The sequence below is a fragment of the Cyanistes caeruleus genome, chromosome 2 (assembly GCF_971803275.1).
Source record: "Cyanistes caeruleus chromosome 2, bCyaCae1.hap1.1, whole genome shotgun sequence".
NCBI classification, from domain to species: domain Eukaryota; kingdom Metazoa; phylum Chordata; class Aves; order Passeriformes; family Paridae; genus Cyanistes; species Cyanistes caeruleus.
Window position 1 is genome coordinate 80,666,568 of NC_141702.1, and position 23,699 is coordinate 80,690,266.

General features: G+C 36.7%; 1 protein-coding gene across 1 annotated transcript in view; it reads left to right on the forward strand.

Moving 5' to 3' along the window:
• Positions 1-23,699, forward strand: part of SMYD3 (SET and MYND domain containing 3) — a 404,628-nt gene that overhangs the window by 311,741 nt on the left and 69,188 nt on the right. Inside the window, exons 6-7 of the mRNA XM_086878169.1 lie at positions 14,609-14,676; positions 17,095-17,197. Coding sequence (XP_086734295.1) covers positions 14,609-14,676; positions 17,095-17,197 — 171 coding nt within the window. The remainder of the gene's footprint in view (positions 1-14,608; positions 14,677-17,094; positions 17,198-23,699) is intronic.

The window sequence follows — 23,699 nt, forward strand, 5'->3', positions numbered from 1 at the left end:
GCTCTCCTAGAGCCTGTTCAGCTTTCTTGACCTTTGCTGTTGTTACCCAGTCTTAGGGAAGTATTGTGGAACGGATCATCTTTTAGTTATCAAGACCAAGTGTTCTTCACTTGATTTCCCACTTTAACATGTTTCCACTGGTATAAGACTTCTGCATTCATTTTGTTAAGTATTGTCAAGTACTACTCAGTGACACATATATTAATAAGCAGCATGTAAAAAAGTCACCCTGAAGAGTTGTAATTGACTTCTTCCCATCTCATGCACAGATCCTGGGATTGGTGCTGGCTCTTCGGCCTTGGGTATCCTCCCAATAACCAGATTCTTCATGAAAATCGTATGTGTATTCAACAAAAAATAAATCTAAGGTTAACATTTTCTTTCTTACAGTGGTCCCACTGAAGGGACTTAAGACACAGTAAGCCATATAACACAACTAGCTGTAACTAGAATAGCAATATTCAAATGAATGGGTGGGGTTGCAGGGTGGCTTACTGAGGTGGGTAGGAAATTGCAGCAGTAACCTGTGAGCCATCCTTTCGAGGTTTTTGAGAAAGCTCAGCTGAAAACAAAACTTCTTTGTAAGTGCTTGCACAGGGCTTGAGCAGGGCCTCTGCAAAGCTCAGAGGTTTCTTTCTCCATCATCAAATGATAATTTGTACAGTTAGGTGACAATCTGAACCTTTTTACTTGTAAATCAACAGAAGAGAATAATTTTGTGGAGAAGGTGTCAGTACTCATTTGTTCAATCATTCCTACAATAAGACAATTGGCAGTGCAGCTTCCATGTGATGGATGCTGACCAGGTGCAAAGGTGTCAGTGGACGGACTGCAGTATTTGTACGGCCCTCTTTCCAAGGCAAGGTGTATGGTTTACATAGCTCCAGTTGTCCCACTGACATTAACTCCTCAGTTAATAAAAGACAGATTTTGTGAATTAGTGATCTTGGAGTCAGGGGACCTTGAGATCCACGGGCAGGTGAAGCTTCAGCTTCAAAGGGTTGAGTTCAGCCCTGCATTTATGTGCAGAGGCAAAAGCTGCTGCTTGCCACTGATTGCTGCACTGACACCTTTGAGATCACACCAGCAGGTGTTACAGGTAAGTACCGTATCTGAGCTGGATTGCTGCTTAGAACTACTGAGGGAATTAAGTTGTGCAATAATTTTAAAAGTAAAACTTTACCTATATTCTTTTGCAGTCTGCATATGATAACACATTTGAGCTGCTGGTAGAGCCAGGAAGGTATTAACATCAACTGGTATTTTGCCAGATTCTCTCCTTCATACTCTAGCCGCAAAGTGTTAAGAAGTGCTAATTACAAAGCAAGCTAGCTGTTTGGTCTTGGCTTCAAATACATCATCTCATGTAGTTTTGGGTTCTATTTTATTTCTCTTTATTAATTCAGCCATTTTATAGTGTTCGTTACTTTTTCTTCTCCTGCTTTTTATTTTCTTTTCTTTTTTAAATCATGGACATGTAACACAAGGTTTGGACGTGTAGTTTGGAGAAACAGATTTAGAAGTCTAAATTTCATCCTAAGCAATAATGTATTTGATTTCAATATCGTACACAATCTGAACAACAGACTTAGATGGTCCATCAAGTAGTAATAGCTCAAGAGATACTTCGATGTGATGCTATGACAATGAGCATAAAATGTCAAAAAGGTAATTACAGTGAAACTTAAGTACTTCATTCATGTCAGAGCTTTGCCAATGAAAAGGGGCACCTGTTTCTGCTTCACCGAGGTGATATTACTGACTGTCCATCGAAAAACAGTTGGACTCAGTCTGGCTGGAAAGACTGGCTACAAAGGCAAGATTGAGATTCAAACTTTCAAAAAACTTTTATTAGGATTAAAAGCAAAAAAACATCCCACAAAAGCCACAAAATACAAAACCAGACCAAAACCTGACATATTTGGAAGTATTTGGCATTTGAAAACTTGATATTTTAGACTCTTGATATAAGACCTAAAGGTTACAATTTTACAATTTCACACAGCTGATTTATATTTTAGATGAATGGCCAAACGTAGCAAAGCATGTAAAATACTTAAAAACTACATTTTAACTGTAACTTAAACAGGAATCGATGGAACTAATTACTCTTTTCTGTTATAACATGTAAACAAGAGAATTATTTCCACACTGGTGGAAAAAGGAGTGACTGTACTTCATTTGTTCTCATATGGCTCTCATAACAAAAACTAACAATAAAAACTTATCTAATGTGATATTGTAATTTTTGTTTTAAAATCTTATTGTATCATGAAAGATTCCTTAAACTGAAATGTCTTAGGTTTCAGAATTACTTTATAGTTTTACCTCATTCTATTCATGAAAGTATAACAAAGGTAAAACTTTCATATGCAGCCAAATCAGATGAGAGATGAGTCATAAATGAATAGAAAATGTATTCTTAGATAATCATAACCAATTACTCAATTTTGAAGATCTTGATTTGTGACAGAAGAATGTATTTTGACATGTAGGTTTTTTGGCCTGATGTTTGTGTAAAAAATAGTACGAACGTAAGAAGGGGAGTCAGTATCATAAATTGCAGGAGAAATGCAACAGTAGATCTGAATAATCTTGTGCCTTGTGGTTCATATTTCTGATCCAGTTTTGCACTTTCTTTAGTTCTGTGATGATTACCAGAGAGCGTTGTGGTGTAAATTTAAAATTTTCATTTGGAGGTGGAGCCAGGAATTTGCTAGGACCCATGAGTGGTGTTGTGACCAAAAATGATTATGTTCTTTGCCGTCACCCTGCATTTTGTCAAGTGTAATAGAAATGCCAGCTGCTCCTCGTTGCTTGCTAAAATCACCATTTTCTTGTTTTGGGTACATGTAAAGAGCAGGTGTGCACAAAAGGGAGAACAAAGCTCAAATAAGGAGCATAAAAACTGTAGATAAGGATTTTCTGAGAGTGAATCTGCATATCAGAAAAAAATAGCATGAAACACTAGGAGAGTGTTGTGATTCAAAGGAGTATTTTGCAAATATTTTGTTAGTTTTGTAAATCCATCTGTGCCGTCCCAGCCATCGTTCTCTCCCTTGGAATATATAACACAAGACCATTGTCATTTTCTCAGTGAATGGAGTGTATGTTGGGACTTTGAAATACAGAGATCATGTTCTTAGTTTCTGATATCCTGAATCTAGGTTATGAAAACTATTGACTTAACTTAAAAAATTGTAACATAAAGAAAACTGAATGAAAGCATCAGCTTTCCAAGGTACTCACTGGTAATTGCTTGCCTGGCCTTGCACATCTAAGTCACATGATACAATTTTCCTGTAAAGAAACTTTGATACTTGTGCATAGGCAGAAGTGTCACTTTCCCATGGAAAAATGTATTGTTATGGCAGTAAGCTGCACTTTGTAAATGGCAATATATCATGTGGGTCCTGGGAAAACACAAGCATTTTTGATAAATGCAAAGTTTCTGTGCCTTTCAAGGTATCTCAAGCTAGGGGGAAATAATTGAAAAAAAAGCAACAAACTTATTATTTTAAAAAATGTTTGCTTAACTTTCAAGTTTCCCTCTTCAGGCTATCTAATGATATCACATCAACTGTCTTGGTTTAAAAAAAATTGGATTTTTATTTTATTATTTAATGTTAACATAGAACATTTGTAGTGAAGAGTTTATTTTATGAATTAAGCAAATCAAATTTTGTAGACTTTTAAAGTCAGGGATGTTTTTTGTCTGAAATGTGGAATTAGATCACCCAATTTCAGTGTTCAAAGAAATTTTATTTCAAGTTCTATTTATGAATCTTCTTCCTACCTGATTGCTGTTTTGTGTAACTCGTGTGGTGCCGCTGAAGTCACTGCCAATTAAAATAAGTGTAAATTGTGTGTTCTTACTCATGTTGCAAGCTTAAAAAAAATCATGCAAAGTTTAGATAAAGATAAATGAACAGAGAGTAGATTATTTTGTTTCAACCTTATTTGTATAAAAGTATATCCTTTATCAATTAATAGTTGCTAAAAGCATGTTTCTGAGGAGTTGACAGATTTTGTTCCTGACTGTTAGATTTAGTTCATCTTGTAGAGGTGAGAAAAGCCCTGTTCATCACAGAAATGCTCTTAGGAGGTTTCTTTGCTGCTGAGTTTGTGGAAGGGCAAAGGTGAAGGAGCGGGGAGAAAATTCTTTTGCTAACACAAGTATTTCCTGTAGACAGCAATTACATACAGGTCTGTGAACTTTAGTTAGCTACCCACAAGCATTTGAACTGTGAGCTCAATGTAGTGTTTGTATAACCTTCCTTTATTTCCAAGAAATCTGGTAGAGGCTTTTTAAAATTAAATACTTTTTTTTCCCCGTTACAAGTGAAAGATCAAATAATGCAATTATTTGACCATTTTCTCAGCAATTTACAGTCTGTATACCCTAAGAGAGTTCATTAAGTAGGAAAAATACAAAGGAGTTCAGCTTTTTCATGACTTTTTCTGCAAGCTATGATTCTAGCTGTGCTACTTCATATCTAGCTGTTTTACGGTGCTTTTGTCAACTTATTGCTAGATATTCCTTGACTCAGAGTTCTCTGTTTGAGCTTAATTTGGAGTAAATTGTTACATTTTCTCTGTGGCTTTTACTCAGATGGAGGTGATGCTTAACGCTGCCTCTAAGTATTGCATGTCTTTTTCCTAAATAGTAGTAGTGTCTAGTAACAATGCAGGAAATCTGTATAATGGCTATGTCTAATCTGGTACAATAAAGAAAAATACTGTTTCTAAGCAAAATGTATTCTGTTCAGTTGTAGGTAGAAAATATGCTGGGAATTTACTGTGTCATTGAAGTAATTGCCTTCTGCTAAGGAATCCTGATGGACGGAGTGGTGTTTCTGGTTATTGGTTTATGGAGTACAGACGTTGTGGTTTCTGAAAGCCTTGTTCCCATGTAACCACCCAATATATGTACATGGTTCCTTCTCTTGGCATAAAGAGTTGTTTTCTACTAATGCCTTCAAAAGCAAAATGGAATCCAAACAAAATGCGAAAGGGGTTTCCTGTTACTTGGTACCAACAGTCATTCCTGATTGGAGCGGTTGTAGCATCCAGAGCCTTTCAAGCAAAATCCCATGACCTGGCCTGAGAAATGCAGATCTGCTGTGTTCTGATTTAGCTCCTAGATGCCACATGCACGCTGTGGTCCAAAGGAGACCAGGACCACAGAGCAGGATTGGCGTTTTTTAGATTTACCTCGTGTCAAATATAGGATAAAATGCTAGTAAATGGTCTTTGGTATTGTTAAATGTCATTGACTGGCTATGGTTTGTCACCTAATAGGATTGTCCAAGAATGTTGGACTAGAACTGGGGGAATGAGAAAATGAGCAGCATCTGCACAAAAGCTGTACCTCACTGTAACTGGACATGTCCAGTGTTACAAAATGCCAAAAACTGAATTATGTCAACTGTTTCCTGATCATAGCATCATTTGAAAAAAAGGCCCTAAATAGAGAGATATAAAAGAAATGCTGGCTGGAAATCCTTGGGGAGTTGATCAGAAATATTAAGAATGCACACATTCTGTAGAAATCCAGTAACTCTTTGAATAGTGAGTGCTTGAGTTACACAGGCCTTACATTTACTGTTTTAGTTTTAATTTGTTCTGTGCACCACAACACATCTCTAAATTAAAATTTGTACTTACACTGAGTTCATCTTATGTATTCTGGCTTATCATATCCTACTGTTTTCTGATATGGGCATATTTACCCTTCTGAGCCAGTGCACAAGTGTGGAGCACAATTTTCCCTTTCAGTCAAGAAGAGGTCTTAATCTGTGGTCTGGATTAAACAATCTCTTCAGTGCCTTCAAAAGGCCACTACTCTTTTCCTTCAAAAGACCTCTCATTAAGGCAATCAGCTAGGTATTTCAGTGTTTCAGAATTGAATACAGAGTGAGATTTTTGTTTCACAGTTTTATTTTTTCCTGTTGAACTTCTAATTGCCTCCTGGACGTGATATGCTGGATGAATACCAGGTGGTCCTCCACTCCTTTTCACTGTCCCTGGGCAGGTCTAGCCTGCCTCAGACACCTCACCTGCTATGGCACAGTTGCACCAGTCATTGTATCTGACAGCACTACTTGTACACTGTCTCTGGAAGGAAGGTCTGAGAGTGAGAAAAAATGGATTCTGCGGCCATATGCTAACTAAGTGTTCAAAAAAATTCAAAGGAGAATAGTTTATTTAGGATATTCAACACTGGCATTTTACAAACAGCTCATATATTTGTTGAGTCATGCTTTTAGACATAATTTAAATTACCTGCTCTCACAATATGTTTGACTGCCAGCTATCTAGAAGAACATAGTGTCTCATTCTTATTGTCTTACTGATTTCCTTATGTCTTTAACTGGAAGTAAGGAGGTTATATCACCTCCTTTCAGCAAAGGTGATGAATTTACAAATGGGCATGTCTGATGCACTGATTTTTAGAACTAGTAATGCCACCCAGTTTGAATTATAGGAATAGGCTGGAAAATAAACAAATCTAAGTAACTTAAAACCTTTACTTTTTTTTCTTTATTGATATGATAAAAAGAGCAATACTTATTTCTTTTGATAAAACTATGTCAAAAGAAAAACAACAGTAGTTTATCTATAGAGAAAAAGCATAAGAAAAATTGAAGGAACTGACAGCTGGCAGTTTTGTTTTGGGCCTCAATGTGCGAACATTGTAAGAGCCTGAAATTTTAATTGGCTAATACAAAACAAAGCAGGTTTGGGCTAGCCTGGCTTTTCACTGATCGTGGACACAGGCAGGTTGTCAGTGTCATAGGCTTCCATATGGGGTTTCGGTGTATTTCTTTTCACTAAGGAAATAAGTGAAGTCCTTTTCATACTAAGGAAAAAAGTCTTAGGTTCAGTTCTAAAACTCCCCAGTCATCTCTGTTTTAGGTTGTAAGTTGAGTAGCAGAGTGAGACTACTGGTTCAAAAACTGCATGCTGCATATAAAAAAATAAGTTGAAAAAGAACTGGGGTTTTTGATAAAAAATTGTTTTCATGTTTCTAAATTAATCAAGTCAAATAGGTTTTGTTGCCAGTTTCAGAATTTTCAAAATCAAGATTCAAGATTTTTTTTACATTTGTGTAAGTTTTTAAGATTTAAAAGTACTCATTTCAGGCCATTACATTTTGGAAGTGATGTTTTCCTTTTTTTCTATCCTTTTTGAAATTTCCTTCAAACTTTGTCAGTTTTTGTGCTTTCAAAAATTTCCTGGTGGAAGCAATATTAAAGCAATGGCATGAAAAAAGTATTCTCCAGATTTTTATGATACCCTCATTCCTTATCCCCTTCCCTCAGTAGAATAGATATTGTTGCACAATAGTTAAAGAGAGAGGGAGAGGAGACTCGAGGAGAGGAGACTTGAGGAGAGGAGACTCAAGGAGACTCAAGGAGACTCAAGGAGACTCAAGGAGAGGAGACTCGAGGAGAGGAGACTCGAGGAGAGGAGACTCGAGGAGAGGAGAGGAGACTCGAGGAGAGGAGAGGAGACTCGAGGAGACTCGAGGAGACTCGAGGAGAGGAGAGGAGAGGAGAGGAGAGGAGAGGAGAGGAGAGGAGAGGAGAGGAGAGGAGACGAGGCAAAAGATTCCACTTTGCCCAATGGGCCAAATCCAAAGACTTACGATTGATGAACTTCAAGAGGTAAATATACTTTAAGGTCTAGCTTAGCAAGCACCTCCAAAAGGAATAACAAGTATATTTCCTCTGTGATAAAAAGTCATCAAATACTTAGGTGAGAATTTCTCTCTAAAGCTGCCTAGCAGTTTGGTATGAGGAAATCATCTGGGTAATGGAAAGAAGTGGCACATAGTACTTTATTCCACCCATATCATTATTTGAAGTTATGTAAGAGTAATTCATTAATGTTTTGCTTTTGAATATATACTTTTCATACAAGCATCCATAGCTGAAAATCACCCTAGCAATTCATATTGGTTTTTTTGGTTTTTTTTTTTTTTTAACATTTAAACATCTGTCTGTAACAAAATAGGCAAGACAAACACAAAGTCAGTTAATGACTCCTGGATGCCCATGAGATTGGATCTCATTCATAAGCAAGTGGTGTGTTTGCAATAAGTGGGCATGCAGTGGCTGTTGAAATCAAGTTAGTAACTCTGCCCCATTTCACAGGAGTGGAGTTACCAGTAGGGAAATGAGGATGAGGAGAAGGATGTCATGCACCAATTAATAATGCCAAATGCTGCAAGCATACTGTAATATGATCCATTAGTGTGACTTTGCAGCTCCCACTCTCCAGTTCTGCTCCAGAAATAGATACATTTCAGTTCTGTTCCAAAAAGCAGGAATAATAACATTTACAGAGCTGGGTAAAAGGTAAAATTTGACCAAGGGGACCATGAGACTTGATGACTGTTGTCAGAGGAAAACTTGTGAAAAGGCTAAGACAAGTTACACAAAACTTTTAATGGGAGTCCTACAAAAATTCAAGATATTTTGTTTTACAGTAAGAGTGCAATAATTTTGAATGTTTCAAGCTTTACCTTTTCAAGTCCAAGTTCATAACTACATGTTACATGTCCATTTAAAAAAAAAAAAAAGTTTCTCATAGCAAACATAACATTTGTCCTAGTAATGATGGCTTTGAAATTCTTAGTAATCAAATATATTTAGCTGCATAGCTAAATATTTTTATTTGAAAGACTGGAGAAGTATGTGTGGGATTAAGGAGAGAGGAGGTAATTTGCCATGACCTATTTTCATTCCATTTCAATCAAAATTGCACCGCTTAGCTGAGTACTATAAAGGGATGCCTGAAGCACACTTGCACTAAATTATCTGTTAATGTCAGGCCAAATTTCTGGTCTCCTGGCTTGTAGGTGGTGACAGCCTGTCTGCAAGGGATACCTGTGTTCTGCACACTCATCAGGAAACTTCATGTGCTAAGATAGTAAAAAAGGCCTGAAATATTTTTAGTTGATGTGAAGAAAGATGTCCAAAGGCTTAAGATGAAGAACTAAGAAAGCAATCAGAAATGCATATCTTTGTTGTAACCAGCTCTGAATTAATGGTGGTCTTTAATTCAGCCAAAATGTTGATGCTTTGGCACAAGAGATTAGTAGGAAGTCTTTGACGTAAAATTAAATACTTGTGAAATCAGTCAAGGTGTGAAACAAATTCTTCAAATTTCATGGTTTTGCAGCATACTTTGGCTTCTGAGCAAATGCCATAAACAGTTAAATACTTGTGCCCTTTACTTAGTCTGAAAATCTAAATAAGAAAACTTTCCTAACTTCTTCTAATATGTTTTGATTTCTGTCTGGAAGGATTTGAACAATACTCTTGAGCCCATGGTGTGATTCTTGGGGATTGTCCTGTTCAGGGCCAGGAGCTGGAGTCAATGATCCTTGTGGGTTGCTTCCAGCTCAGCTTATTCTGTGATTCGATCAAAACACTAAAGAAGCTTCTTTTTTCTGCTTCACCTACTTTCTTCTTTCTGATAGCTATTTCATCTCATTTTGTTTCTGTGGCTCCTATGGAAGCCAGTAAGTGTGTTCTAAGTCGATGCAATGTAGAGTTGCATTCTAAATTCCTGATATAGTAAAAACATGTAAGCATGTATATATAAGGCACAAAGGTCTAGTTTACAAATGTGTCTCGTTACAGGGATCCTTTCAGTGCAGTGTTCAGGTAAAAGATGCCTTCCCACCATGGACAGAACCGAGATTTCAGAGCTCTGTCTGAGTAGAAAGTCTGGATGTCCTGGGCTGTGGGCACAAGCAGTTGAGTGAAGCACACTCAAACGAGGGGCTTGACATGTCTGTCACTGCTGTGGCATACTGTGCATTACAGTTTAGCACTGTTGCTCTAGTGCTCTGTGTGCCAAATGAAGTCATTAGCAGATTTGAGATCTGTCAGCCATCTGTGCCTGTTATCTGTTCATCCTCAAATAAGAAAGAGCTGTCAGTGCAGAACTGTAGTGGGATATGGTGGTTCTAGGTCTCTGGGGTATGCCTTGGTCATTTGAGGTAAGGTGCCCCTCACATAGCATTTACTGCTCACCCCTTCCTCCTGGAAAAATGCGTGAGTCTCTTGAGAAGCCAATTAACATGAAAACTCATTGCAGTATTTTTTGTTAAATAGTTGGCCCTGACAAGTGATACCCAGGCAGCTTTGGTGCGAATGAGAAACTTAATAATCCATGAAAGGGCTTTTTTAAATAGATATTTTTAATTTATGTTACATTGGGTTCATAAATTAGGGGGGAAAGAGGTTTGTTATGGCTTTCTTCCTGGTGGTGGATTAGAATACACCAGCTGTAACACACCATTTACAGAGATGGCTGGAATCATTGTAGATCAGAGCCGAAAATTATATTGACCCTATCAGTGCAATATACCCTTTGGAAGTCCTTGTGAGGGTTTCTTACATGTGTTACAAGAGCTGCCTCACTGTGTTGCAGTAACAGGAACACATGGAGACAAAATGATTGATTATTAGCCCTGGTGTTTTTAATTTGATCAGTGCAGCAAGTGTTAGCCAATAGTGATTTGTTTTCTTTCCCTTACACCCTTATTGATGTGTTTCATTGTCCGAGTGTCTGAAATTCCAAATCTGGAATGTCCTGCCATCAAGTCTAACTCTGCTTTGTTTAACCCAAAGGCAAATCCTCAGTATAAAGCTGTAGGAATGAGGTTTGAACTGAGAGCAAATTCAACTCGTTATGTTGCAAAACTGAAGCCTCCATACTCTGTCAAGTGCAAGCGCTGAAATAAATCATGACTGTCCTCTAGACTGAGTCTGGCACTGAGTGAGATTGCTCAGACAGTAGCTTTGGACATCTTGAGAACAGTGACCTCTTTATAGGGTAAATTTACAGAGTTTTCATTAGTCATTCAGAGAGAAAATCAAATTTAATAGGTTGCAAAAATTTTTGTTTGGTGATAAGGTATGCCTGAGAGTATTGGCCAGTCAATAAAGTTGGTTTACCTATTGTGTGTTTACCAGTCTAGGAGAGATTATGTCTTCTACTTGTGCTACATTATTAGGTTCAGGGTACTTCTGTAATATATGTGCAGCCTCAAAAGAATAAATCTTTTTATTTAATTCAGTCAGTTTGTATAATGTTGTTGGTTGTTTCAAATACCAGCTCCTTTTAAACAAACTTGCAGGATTTATTGCCATGGAGCCAACTCAAACACTCTGAAGTGATTCTATAAACTGTCAGTTTATAGACTAGAGCTCAGTGGCCTAACAGGCTATGATGATAAACCTTGACAGTTCTAGAATTTTTCAAAGTTTTGCATTTTGAAAGCTTGAAAAGTTTGTGACTCCCCCCTGAGAATTTCCCCTTGGTTCTCATGCTGGGAGATGTGTTTTTTCAGAAATTTTAGAAATAGCAAAAGTCTTTCCACTTTGAAGTTCTGAAATATGTGGCATTTTTCTTTATTTGTGGGTATAACAAACTCTGTGAGTACTTGCTTCTGCTTCTAGATGTGGATATGCTCTCATAGTGCTTTGTAGCTGGATAGAGAAGAATTTTCAAAGGATTCAGAAGGAACAAGCACAAATTAAATTACTGAGATAAATGATTCTGTAGGAGTTAAGATGACAAGGGGCATACATTTGTATGGAAGAACGCCATTATTGAAACACTCTGTGGAAGACAACCATGCAACTTGAAAGAAATGCTGTGATACATGAGAAAATATTTGGTTTGCCTTGGTTTTATGTGTTTGGGTTTTTTTTCCCCCTAGAAAAGGAGTTTGTTAGCTTCCAGTCCCAGTAGGCTTTGATCTGTAAACCATTGCCTCAGGAATAAGCAACATGCCCATCCTCTCCTGCAGAAATATTGCAGATTTGGTTGTTATTTGAGCTACATCTGTGAATTTTGGGGAGCTAGGAAAACTGATTTTTCTTTGGGTGTTCTCTTAAAAAAAAAAGCCATCTTTATTTTGTTCCTTGGGAGTTGTGGTCTACAACACCAACACTTGTTTTGAAATCTCATAACTCCCCTTGATAAAACAGATCTTTAACTCAGACTTAAAAGATCCTAAAAGTTTATGTAAATAGAAATGTAGAGGTGATTCAGTAGATTTTTAGAAACTTTGTAACAAATCTAAGAGACCAAAAACCAAACCATATAGTGACAGAGTATGAATACTTCATATTTTATATCATTGTAGGCTGCTAACTGTCTGTGAAGGATTGTCATTACATCGAATTTCTCACACTGTAAATGGTGAGATCTTCCTCTATCTCCACTTGCCGAGCACAGAAAGCAGTCATGACTAAGGTTACTGTCTGTGGTACACATTATATGTGTATCACTGTTGGTTTCTTCCATTCCTGAATTTAGAAGGGGGGGAAGGATTGTCTTCTTGGAGGTTAAACAAGCCTCAGAGCACCTGACACCTCCTATACCTCTGGCAGGATTGTGCACTGAATCATATCGCTCAGAATTCATGGGACCAGTTACGCTTCTGCCTAACTTGTGTATTAAATACCTTTTTAGATTTGGCCCTGCATACCTTGGATTCCCAATAATACATTTGAAACTATAAATAATTGGAAACTAGATGGCATTTCACTACCTCACTGGATATTGAGATGCACCCATATACTGTAAAAATATCTGAGAGGTTAAAAAGTGTCTCATAGTGAACTACTATTAAAAACAGCTCTTCATGTCTGAATCTCAGCATATTCATTCATTACAAATTTTTCTTTGCTTGTATCCTGCTATAAAAAACTGATGCATGTTTCAAAAAGGAAGAAGTAGAACAATTGTGACTTCTGTGTGTAAAACTTTTCACATAATGTAATACATAACTTTAATAGAAAATGATGAAACAGTCTCTGTAGCTCTACTATGTCAAAATCCAACATTATTAATATAAATATGTTATGGTAATAATAAGAGATTTGCAAGAAAGAGGAGTTAATTTGTTTGTAATAGATGCTTGACCTCTGCTACTTTATGATCTGTTAGAGAGAGCTAAGGCTCACAAAAGCTGGCTTTCTTTCTATTTTACCTGGAAGGCATTATTTTTTCAATAAATACCAAAATCAAGTCAATATTTTTAGAACCAGGATAATTGCCACTTGAAATGGACTAATCTTTGCTCAGAAGTTGTCTGACACTTTATACCCAATGTCAGCAGGAAAGAAATAATTAAGACATATGATTTTGGTAATTGATAGGGAATATTTGAATGGGTTACATAAATAATAGACTAATCAAAGTATTGTTTAACGGTTTACGAAAACACATGCCCTACTGCATGTCCATTTATTTAAATTAATGTTGCTGTCAGAATTTATGAGAAATTTTGAAAGAGGATTTCATTTTCACCTTATGGTTAATGCTCTCATAAATAATAATTTGTCAATTTATAGGATAAGTTATACTATTAAATTGTTCAGCATACCTCTTTAAAACATAGGCGTGCATTTATTGTTCTGGACAATTACTCTGTGGATAAAACTGCAACTTTCAAATCTCATTTCCATGTCTGCCAAATCCTACTTTTAATTTGTTTTCTGTTCTAATGAGAATTAATGATATTAATAATCTAAGGCTATGCAGAAGAGACCTGGGACTTTTCTTGTATATGCAGTATCATGCAATATTTTTCTAAAGAAGGTATTAATACATCATTGGTAAGTGACCCAACATATCTAAAAAATAAATGTTAAAAAAAAACCCAAAACCAGCTCTTCCCCAAAAATCAAATACTTAAAATATACATTCACAATTGAGTTCTGGTTTTTTCATTTAAGCACATGAAAGTTGTACTTGTTAATCATTTATTAAGTGCTGTTATACCTTGAACACAAAAAAACCTCAGTCTGATAGTTTGGGGTAGGACTAAATCTGTTTACAGGAATCCTCCATTCTTCCCCATCTTTTCTAAAACCACTTTAATTTTGTATGATTGTATGCAGGAAGAATATATTTATAATCTGAATATTTGAAATTAAAGAGAATATTGTATTTCTCTTGGATGGTAATTTGAACATGCTTTGTTGTCAGACCTTCTACATGCAAACCAAAATACCCATAATGTGAAAGATACATTATTGCACAGTCTTTGATTTATTTGTTTTTGTATCCACAAAATATTATTTGTTTCTTGTTGCCACAAATGAGGCTGCTATTTACTTCAAAACAGCCCCATATATATTATTTGGGTTCCACTGCTACTCATTAAAAGATGCTGTGGCAGCCTGGCATCAGCAGTCCCCACATGGAGAAACAGCCACTCTTTCTATCAGTAGTCATTATCATCTGTTGGGTTGTTTCTGGGCTGAACTTCTCAGGCTCTGTGTAGGGTGGGTTTTTTTTCTTCTCTGGACAGGAAAGTAGGGCCCCTGCATGTGTTTAACCCCATGTTTTTTCAGGATGCTAATATTTGTGCTTTTAATTGACAGCAGTTTTACAGGAGAGTGTGACCCAGATGTGACGACTCTAAAATGAAAGAGCACCAGTGTTGGGCTTGAATGTTTCCCATCTAATTACCATTTGCCCCTTCGTTTTATTTTGGAAGGTTTTTTTTCACTTGAGTATGGGGTTTCCAAATGATTCTGGTAATCCTGGACTTTTCCCTTTGTTTTTACAGGTGACCTGTAACTGTTTCACCATCAGTAATGGAGAGATGCAGGATGTTGGTGTTGGCCTGTATCCCAGGTACTGTGGACACTGTTTCATTCACAGGCAAAATCTCTGCCAGTTTTCTCTCCTTTTTTCCAAGGTAGCTGTAAGGACCATCAAAGCAGCAGGTAACATGTCTAAATGAGAAACTGGGAAATGGAAATAAATTAAAGGAGAGTAAAAAAATATGATCTAGTTGAAAACATTCTTAGTAGTCCTGATTACAGCATTTAAAAAGTTTAGATAGTATACATCTTTCTATTTTATTTTTATGGAGGTGGTCTTTTCTAAGTAAGAATAAATACTGATGTCAAGAATCTGCAACTGGGACTAGTTAAAGGAAACCTGTTCAGTGATGCTTTAGAATATAGATATTTTGCAGCTGAGAACCTTCAGAATTAGTAATTTTCTGAATGAAAAAGATGGGTATATTTATAAATAAAATACCATAACAAAGAAACCAGTAAGGTGAAAAGATAAGAGATGGATGTTAACATTTGGAATTCTTATTATTGTTTCTCATTTGTATTAGGTAAGAAGTATGTACCTATGAAGGTTTTGTCTTCATAGAATTATTAACCTGTAATCACAGACATGGAAAATTAGTATGTAGTTTAAAAGTATGTTTTACCATCTAATTTTTTGTTAATACATGGTTGGATTATGTTTGTCAGTACCTCAGTGGGCTTGTCACTGTTGTTTCTTCTCTTTCTAATGTCATAAGATTTGACTGAGGACACTTAATATATTGAGGTCTGCCTTGTAGTAAAGATGAGGAAAAGGTGCTTAGGAGGACATGGGAATTAGTGTCATGAAAAGTGCAAAACAGTAATTTGATTTTATAATGGAATGAAGACAATACTTGAGAAAAATGAAATATTATTTTGGAGCATCATTATTAGGGAAATATTTTCTTTTGGTTGAAAAAAAGCCCTTAAGTATCCATCTGTGTTCAATGATAATGCACTGCCAAGGGATGCAAGAGATTCTTTCCCAGGTCACTTCAGAGCAGTTTGCATTTTGTTGCAGCAAAAAAGCTGGGAAAATTAAGAACTTTAAATCTGTGGTTTGTAAGTCCTGGGCAAATGTCCTTCCAGATGAATTCATGTGCTTCCAGAGGAAATTGTCATCAAACCCACTAGTTCCTCCTTGATATGAGATTTAATTAAAAGTTCTGTATTAAGCCTTATTAAGGGATTGTATATTGCTGTATGGCTTGATAACTTCAGCATCACAATATATTTAAAAATAGGTAAAATCCTGTGGTCTTGCTGTGCGTCACATTGCAGCAGCTTTGAGAGTGTGCCCAGTGATCTCACAATAAGTGTAATGGATATTCTCCCAGTGAGTTCTTGAGGAGATTAACCACAGATATTTTATTAGTCCAGAAGGGATACCAAAAGAGTCAGGCCTCTGTTGTTACCTCCTTTAAGAGACAAAAAACTAAATAAACATGATTTGGTGCAGGGCTCTGAATCTCAGCAACATCCTCTATTTTACCAGCAGCAGTTGGGATTTTGAGTTGCTGAATCAGACAAGGACAAGGACAGAATATAAAGGCAGCCAGGAGCTGCATAAGCCAAAAATTCTTCTTCCAGGCTGATAATGCTAGAATTATTCTTTCAATGGATCATTCCCACAGGGAAAGGAAAGAACCATCAACCCCATTTCTTCTACGGCAGAAATGTTTTCCTGGCAGAGTTAGTTGTTTCTCAGCTAAGGAAACTCGTGATTCAACAGTATAGAGCAAATGTTGTTAGCAGCCTCCTTCAGAGAGAGGGAAGGGTATGTTGGTGCCGTGTTTGTGTCTCTTGAGGGTGCTAGCAGCTCCCTAGTGAGCTGTGCTGCTTCAGCTGTCACATGCCACAAGAATAGAGACTGGGCCGAAATAGGCATAAAACAGAGGCAATGGCCACGTTTCTTCTTTCAGCTCCATACACTGACTTCTTTGGCTGTGGGACATAGTATTTTCTCCTGATATGAAATACAGGTTGATTGTTGGCCCCTTTGAGCTGTGCTTTCAATGACAGTGAGGTAATCGATTAGGTTAGTGCCCTGAAACTGAGCAGGAGCAGCAGAAATATAACCCAGTCCCTCCTGCTCTGAACTGTCCAGGTTACCTTGTTCCCCACTTGCCCTGTCCCCAGAATCAGGACTCTCAGAGAGGCACTGGGTGGGCATTGCCATCCTCCTGCCCTGAATACACAAAAGGCAGAAACACATGAAGTGATCCTGACTCCTATTACCAATGAATATAAATCTTCTAAGCATTAATTTTCCTCCCCTAACCAAGAGCAGCTGATTTAACAGGGAATTTATTTGTTTCGTGACTTAATTGCTTGATACTTCAGATGTAATCATGTTAGCTACTTTCAAATTATTAAAGGGAAATGGCTGTGGAGACTCCTCTGTTAAGTTTTTTTTCTTTCTTTCCCCCTCTACCACCCCTCACAGCATGTCTTTACTGAACCACAGCTGTGACCCAAACTGCGTGATCGTTTTTGAAGGATACCAGCTTTTACTTCACTCTGTCCGAGAGATCCAGATTGGTGAAGAGGTAATTAACATGTCCTCCCTTCCATCACAGACACCTGCAACAATGACATCTCCCTAAATAAATTCCAGACTGCTGGGCCACCAGCTTAATATTTTGATGATATATTGATGCCACTTTGTAGCACATAGCTATCAGGGGAAAAATGATAAATAGAATCATCTCTTCACACTGCCTGAGCCCCATAATCATTACTTCTCATAAATCACTAGCAGTCTTGATAAATTCCTGTTCCTCCTTTCCTCCTCTAGGCACTTCATTTTGTTTGTATTTGAGTGTCTTTACCCTGACGGGAACACTTACAATATTTCTGAGTGGAATGCAGTGTTCCCCAAGTCATTGCAACAATTACATTTGTCAGGCAGCAATCATGCTTATGTAGTAAACCTTTCATTGACAGTGAGAGCAGCAAAACAAGGTTTGTGTTGTCCATTTCACTAGGAAAGACTTCAAAATATCCTTTTCAAGAGATTTCTGATTTTATCTAAGGTATTCTCTACTTTATTTTTACAACAGCACTCGTATTAATTTGAAAATAAGTATTTGTGGCTAGAAATCAAAATAAATGTGTTTTTCAGCAATGCAGTACTGAATTTGCTTAGTAAGAGCTGAAAAGAAATGTGTACATATATGTAACTTCAGATGCACCAATGACCTACACAGTCCTTGCTGTTGGTCATTTCAAAATCATAACCTAATATAAATATAGTTCACACCTCTTCTTTAAACTCTGTGAATATGAAAACCATAGATATTTTTATTTAGACACAGTATTTTTTTACTTCCCTATGAAGTTTCTTCTTTTTTAATGTATTCTTTCTCAAATATAGTAGGGCATCAAAGTAAGTAAATGGTAAGAAATTTTTTTGGGCCATCAAAACAAGTAAGTGGTAGAATATTTTTTTCAGCAAAACATTGTTAAGAACCAGCAGAAATGTTTTTGCATACTTACCTTTTTGCCAAGAGAAATCTTTCAGGATGCAATATATGTTTGTGAAGCTATTAATTGTAGACATCTTTCAGCCTTATTTGTTACTCATAGACACCTTACTTTTCTTTTATCCAAAATCCATAACTTTCCTATTGGCTTCCCAGTTCACTAAGATGGGTTGCTTATCTAAAAATATTGTAGATATTAATGTCTTATCTGGAAGAAAAAGTGCCTTAGGCTTAAGAGACAGAGTAAAGCTACAAAGCCGGTATTAGGTTAGATCTGTTGTGGGTAGAGGAAGGGAACTGAAATTTTTGTGAAGGCATGTACAAGTCAGCAGCTCAATATTACTGTCAATACTTATTTACTTTTCCTTATACACAGCTTCTACCAACTTTTCATTTTGTGTTCTGCATGATGACTTTGGTGCAACTTTCCACACTGCCTTACTGCTTCCGTGCAGCAGGGTGAGCTATGTTTTAGTGATAGCCAGGTATTGAATTTAAAAACAAATGTACATGAAACTGTATCATCTATTGTGAGCTGAGTTTTAACTTCTATTATGGTGTCATGATTTGAATTAATGGGAGAGTAGATACATGTTAGGGAGGAGACTGATTGGGTTTTCTGAATAAATTGGGTGCTCTGAGATGGTAAGATGATCATTATTTCAAGTCATGAGGCAACAAGAAAATTACAATCACTAGAAATTTTCATTTCCTGTTCAAACTTACACTAGATGCAGACAGAATGAGACCCTCTAGTTAATAATTGATAGAAAAGAAGCACTAAGATCTATCAGAAATAAGAAATTAAGTAGCACAGTAAGCTGATATTGGTAGAAGAGGACTATGGCTTTTCCATCCATACAGGAACATATTTTTGCAGATTTGTAGCACTTTCTGTCGAAGTACACTACAGCAGTTTACTCATGCTAAGGAGTGGTTGACCACAGCAACTTGCAGGGAATTATAAGGTAACAGAGAGACATGGGGAGCTGAGATGACTGGCTGTTGTGGTCATCTCAGCATTCTGAACTTCGCTTCCAATATCTCAGAACTAATTATAACAACTTTTTGTCGTTCAACATAATTACAGAATTACAGAATGTTTAGAGATGGAAGAGACCTCAGAGATCATCTTATCCTCTGCTGTGGTCAGAGGGACCTCTCACTAGACCAGGTTGCTCAGAGCTCCATCCAATCCAGCCCTGAACTCTACTAGGGATGGAGCCTCCACAGCTTCTCTGCAATGCTGACCATTACAGTCCTGGTAACTTTAGGTGATGTTAATTTGACAGCATACAAAGATTTCCTTTACTTGCAGTTCTTTGCAAAAATGAAATGTAAGTGTTGCAAAGAAAGGTGAGATATGGGGAAGGATTATAAAAAAGCAAAAATAATTTGTCTAGAGATCACAAGGGCTCCTTTACTGATAAGGTAGCCTATCAGCTAGTTTTGTTAAAAAGACGAGCAGTCTACGCTGAAGAGATCTTCATCATTCCCCTACCCTTAAGTAACCACTTCAAACAGCATCAAGATGTGCGCTATAATTTCAATTGACTTTTTGTTAGTTGCTGATTCTACCTGATGTTTTGCAGGCAGGCATAAGATGATTTTGCCTCCTCTCCAATCAGAAGTTGTATGGATTCAAATCAGTCTTGCTGGGAGACAGAATGGATGAGCTGAGGTGCAGTTCTGCTCCAAAATGGGTGCTTTGCTTCTCACCAGCTTCAGAGCTCAGTTAGAGCAAATTTTTATCTTTCTTCAGAATATCACATAACTGACTGTACCTTACAGAGCAACAATTTTTTTTTTAATTGATACTGAAAACAAATAATGATTTCAGATGATGAGCAAAGAAATCTATTTTCATGATAAATTTCAACCAAGTTATATAATGTTTCTGTTACTGTCATTCTGTGAGAAGTTTTGTATCTGTGTGTGCTTCACACATTATATTTTGTCCCATTAAAGTTTTCAGAAACAAATTTTTCCTTGAATTAGAAGGCATTTTGATCTTATAATCCGTAACAGAAAGAGTGCAGAGTGTTACACACTTCTATAACTCTGTCTCAGGAACAGATTTCTGTACACAGCCCTCCCTAAGATTCTGAGACCCATGATTGCAAAACCAAGAAGATTCCCTTTTTTCTCCCTGCCATTTGCATTGAAGTAGTTGATTTTAAATTTTTACAGAATTTCTTTCTATAAATTTTGTGGCTTATATTCTATTACCAGAAAAAACCCTAAAAACCAAACACAAAATAAACCCAGGACAACAAAACCACACATAAATCAAGTCCACTGCATCGTGGCAGTAATGGAAAATTGTGTCTACCTCAGTTAGCAGATGGAGGAATATGAGAAACTAACCACCATATCCATGATTAAAGAATTTCTGTGTCAGATGAAAAAGGAGGGCTCCGACAGTGATGTATTTCTAAGGAGAAAGTCTTAAGAGTCAATAAGTCTGTTAAATAATTCCTTGCTTTGCTTTCATAAAGGCAATATATTTTTTAATATGTAGTCTCCAGTTCAGGGGGAAAAGATTTACTGCATTCTTTATAAACAATGCAATAAAGAAGCAAGCTTTGGTCAGTTAAGTAATGTTTTAATTAGTAGCATACATCCCACATGCAAATACCATTAAGACAACCTATGATAAATGGGCATATTTCCCAAATATGTACAAGTTAAATGAGCCTTGCATCTAATGAAGTGATCCAAAATTAAAGCAAGGCTAGGAGAGAGACCTGAAAATTTGTGTTTAAAGAATTAAATTATAAGTATAGGCTCAGTCACTGTTAGGTTGATCATGTTTCTAAATATTCTAATTATATTTTGCCACTCAGTCTGCCAGCTACACACATTTTTTCACTCAGAGATTTCTGCTGGCATGGCTGGGAATTTGAACTTGGGTGAGAGAGACCCCAAGTTGTTAAAATGCTAGAAGGAAAGATCAATGTGATGGAGCCTCTTCTCCTCCTCTGAGCAGTCATATATTTTAATCCAGAGCATGTTGTTATGTTTATGGTAACCTCTGGAAAAGAAATGTATTTTTTTGAAACTTCTTCCTACCCCCAAGATTTTTGCAACATAAATGAAAAAAGGGGGGAAAAAGCTATAAATATAAAGAGAGAAAGGGATGAAGCCTGTAGGCTAGATAGGTAAGTATATTCAGTGTTGGCTCTATGTGTTTGTTTTGCAGTTTTAGAACTGAACCCTGCCTAATGATGATTTCAACAGTAAGGACAGGGTTTAAACCATTGTATTAAGTATTTTGGCAAGGAATAGACTAATCTCGTGTGAATTATTTTTCCCAGAAGATTTCTACTGTCTTGCACTGTGTCTGAACTTGATTAAATCCTTTTTACTGTTGGATGCCACCTGAACCTAAAGCCCAGCAGGACAAGAGTCAAAACCAGAGATGTTTATGCAGAGGACAAGAGACAGGGACAGCCAGTGTATGGATTGACTTTGACAGAAAACACTTGTGAGTTGCAAGGAGACATGAAGATCAGGAGACTTTTAATGAGAGAGGGAAATTTGATTTAGAATGTCTGAAGGATGAGGTTAGGACTGCAGTTTGGATGGAAAATGCTTTGTGGGAAGGAAGGGAGACAGATCTTTCTTACTGCACCAAGGAGGGGGCAGATTAGGACCAGCTGTGGAAAGAAGTGAGGATAAAGCTGGTGTCACTGAAGATGTTTGAGAAATCAGAGTAGGGCAATAAGGACTGTTGACTGGGGAAAGCAAGTGAACACAGTGGGGAAAGGTGTAAGATAAGGCTGAAGGACAGATCTGAGACTGTTCTGAGACAGGGATGAAATCATCCCTTTGTACCAAACGTGGCTATGTAAGGAGATAGAATTTATGGCTAGAAAACAGGTTTAGATAATCAGATGTTGAAAATAAGACAGGAAAATTATACTCACATTGAGGGGAAGAGAAGAGAAAGAATAAGAGGGATATTGGAGATAATGGGGCAGAAGAGACAAAGCTTGGAAGAAAAGGATGGTGAATAAATAAGCAGGACAATTTCCATTCATTCACTGTAGAAAGACCAGAGGGAAGCCTATGGCTCCCATGTAAAATATTAGTACAGACTGTTCTGCTGTAAGCCTGTAGTGGTGAAACTAATCCTCTCTTGGCTCAGACATGCACAAGCTGGGACAGAATAACATTCTATAGATTTCTAAACCTAACAAAGTTCTCACACTTTCTAGCTTATGATTAATTGTAGAATTTTAATTTGTCTCATTAATTATACAATTAGGCTTCAACTATGAGGCCATATTTATTTTAAATGCTTGAATTTGTTATCTCAGCAGACTTCTTTTAACATAGTCCTCCTTCAATATGTAATCAAAATACACTGTAATAATAAATGAAAAAAATGAAATTGTTTTAGTTGTTTATTAATTGCTCATTCAATTAGAATGCTCACTAATTTGCAAAATGCAAGTTCTTACAATGTATTTCATGGTCATTACTAAAATTGGTCAGGTTTTCCTTTCTGTAATTTCTTTGAATGGACTCTCATGATTTAACTGAAAACCATGTGAAAATTCTCCCAATTAGTTGAAGTGTCTAGGCTCAGGATGAAATAATGTGACCTGATTTTTTTCAGCTCTGACCTCTCTGGAGTGTTTCAAAGTGTGTTGGGCGTATAATGTAATCACTTAATAGCATGTGTGACTGTAGCTGGTCTGAACTGAGCTGTTTTTTTGTTATGTTCTTTTTCTTATCATTAATTTGTGCCTGTGCAGCACTTAAAACATTTCAAGAACTCTAAGAATGGTTAGTCCTGTAAAATTCTTTCTGGCAGGCATCAAAGTGAACAAACTACAGACTTCTCTGTAGTTCATTGGAATTCACGCTGTACAGTGTAAGAACTTGAAAATGGCACAAATATAGGCACACATTTTCTTTTATAATTTCACTAAATCTTCTTGTCAATAGTTTTAACAAGTTAGACTGCAATGCTTTTGTGCTTCCTTGGTCACAAGGGAAACATCACAGACGTACTGAAAATGGCTGTGGCGTAAGAGGAATTATCCTCAGGCTAAAACATATATGCATATATGCATATATGCAAGAAAGTAGAGACTTCCCTGAGAAAAAAATTTTGGAGATAGTTGGATAGTGTATAACAGTAGTGGTAAATACACACTTAAGCTCTGGAGCTAGACAGAAAATGAGATTTCATGCACAAGGAATTCAGATACTTTATGCAGAGTTTCTTTGCTATCTTTTCTTACTCTCCTTCTTTTATTTTTCTTCCAAATTAGGATAAAAAGTTGAAATAGTGATAATTTGGGGTAGAATTAATAATTTTAAACAATATTGATCTTGAAATGTGAAAAGGTGTTCTTCCATAGAAATTATTTTCTCTTTTTTTCACCTTCTGTAGCAGTAGTCAATTTCTTCTACAAAATAATCTGTTAGCATTTTATTTTATCCTGGGGAAAATGTTGTGTCAGAAAAGTGTTGCCTCTGCTAATACATATATATGCTAATATGGATTTTTTTGTAAAATATGCCAACTCTTTTTTTTTTTTTTTTTTTTTTT